Raw genomic sequence first — 2051 nt, 5'->3', positions numbered from 1 at the left:
TCATGACGAACTACGAGAGAGCACAAATCTGTCCCGAAACTTGACAAGCAGTGGCTGCTTTTGTTGCGTCCGAACATGGTTGTGCGTCAAAAACGAATTGGACGTCGACGATGACGTTTATGACAAGAGTTAGCCAGAAAACACGGGAGACGGCATGAATCACCCTCTTGACTGGTCCACCGGCATCTGCTTCGAGTGGATAAGAAGATGGGTACGTGAGAATATCACAACAAACGGCGACGGCCACAGCACACCCAACGTCGAGGGTGGTATCTCAGCAATCGACGATTTCAGCTGACCAGTGACCTGCGATGGCGAGAGCACAGCCAGCGGCAAGGACGACATCACACACAACGACGACGGCCAGAGCAGAGCCAAGGGCGCGGGTGAACGCCCAGCGAAAAACGACAGCGAAAGCCCAGTGACCAGCGATGGCGAGTGCAACAGCACACATAACGACGACGGCGAGAACACACTCAACAGCGAGGGTGACCGCCCAGCGAAGGACGAACGCGACAGCCCAGCAATAGCCGACGACTACAGCCCAGCGAACGACAGCGAAAGCCCAGAGACCAGCGAAGGCGAGGGCGACAGCACACATAACGACGACGGCGAGAACACAGTCAACGGCGAGGGTGACCGCCCAGCGAACGACGACAGCGACAGTACAGAGATTGCCGACGACTACAGCCCAGCGAACGACAGCGAAAGCCCAGTGACCAGCGATGGCGAGGGCGACAGCACACGTAACGACGACGGCCAGAACACAGTCAACGGCGAGGCTGACAGCCCAGCGAAAGACGACCGCAACAGGCCAGCGATAGCCGACGACTACAGCCCAGCGAACGACAGCGAAAGCCCAGTGACCAGCGATGGCGAGGGCGAGAGCACACATAACGCGACGGCGAAACACAGTCAAGGGCGAGGGTGAACGCCCAGCGAACGACGACCGCGACAGCCCAGCGATAACCGACGACTACAGCCCAGGGAACAACGACAGCGAAAGCCCAGTGACCAGCGATGGCGAGGGCGACAGCACACATAACGACGACTGCCAGAACACGTTCAACGGCGAGGGTGACCGCCCAGCGAACGACGACCGCGACAGCCCAACGATAGCCGACGACTACAGTCCAGCGAACGACAGCGAAAGCCCAGTGACCAGCGATGGCGAGGGCGACAGCACACATAACGCGACCGCGTGAACACAGACAACGGCGAGGGCGACAGCCCAGCGACATCACGGGGTTCACGCGGCCCCCACCTCCTTCTACGCCATTCACGTCACAATATATTAAATATTGTGACGCATTTGCACTATGCAAGACCCCCCCCCGGTCAGCGGTGACATAACACTTTCGGAGCGTTGCATTTTCTATGCTAATAGGCCAGTCACCAATCCGTCACCTCCCGCGGTGACGTAGCATTGGATGCCGCCGTTGCTATTCAGCAGTAAACAACTCCCGACAGTTTTGCTAGGCTATCGGCAATCACGGCGCCAGACAACAGTGGTTCCTATTACGTGGCTGTTTTCTGTGTTGTCCAGAATGGGGCTACATAGGAAGCAGCAAAGACTATTCGAGAGACGAGTTGGCCAGGGAAGAGTATCCAGTCAAGTAATTCTAATATTGCAGATAGCAGTAGCTATGAGATTGTAAACTGTGTGACTGTACCAGCGAGTGTGAAATAAAATTCGCGATATCAAATAAGGCGTGAAGTTATTTGTCGCGTTATACACCCAACACTTGACAATTTTCTGTTTGAATTGGTTTACGAACTTGAACACGCCTCGACGAATAATTGAATTTACGAGTGCATCTACTATTATACTCCCACGATGGAGATGGAAGAAATGATCGAATGCCTGCTGGCGAAATTGGACGCCGAATCCAAAGCCTGGCGAGAAGGGATGGCTGTAGGAAGAGAAGCCTTCTGAGCAGAGACGAGAGCCATCGAAGCAAGGACGAAAGTCATGCTAGAAAATATCGCCACCAGCCACAAGGGGTTGGCTGCCGAAACGAAACCAGATAGAGACATGGAGACATTTGCCT

At 55.0% G+C, this 2051-nt stretch overlaps 1 protein-coding gene across 1 annotated transcript; it reads left to right on the top strand.

Annotated features, from left to right (window-relative positions):
* The first annotated feature begins 207 nt into the window (after positions 1–207).
* LOC111863148 (RNA polymerase-associated protein LEO1-like) lies at positions 208–931 on the top strand. The gene is made up of 2 exons (XM_023849199.1): positions 208–211; positions 303–931. Exons 1-2 carry the CDS (start codon positions 208–210, stop codon positions 929–931), a joined length of 633 nt encoding a protein of 210 aa, XP_023704967.1.
* The last annotated feature ends 1120 nt before the right edge of the window (positions 932–2051 follow it).

The sequence above is a fragment of the Cryptotermes secundus genome, unplaced genomic scaffold (assembly GCF_002891405.2).
Source record: "Cryptotermes secundus unplaced genomic scaffold, Csec_1.0 scaffold6, whole genome shotgun sequence".
NCBI lineage: Eukaryota > Metazoa > Arthropoda > Insecta > Blattodea > Kalotermitidae > Cryptotermes > Cryptotermes secundus.
Note: the sequence above shows the minus strand (reverse complement) of the source record. Positions and strands in the feature narration are given on the sequence as shown.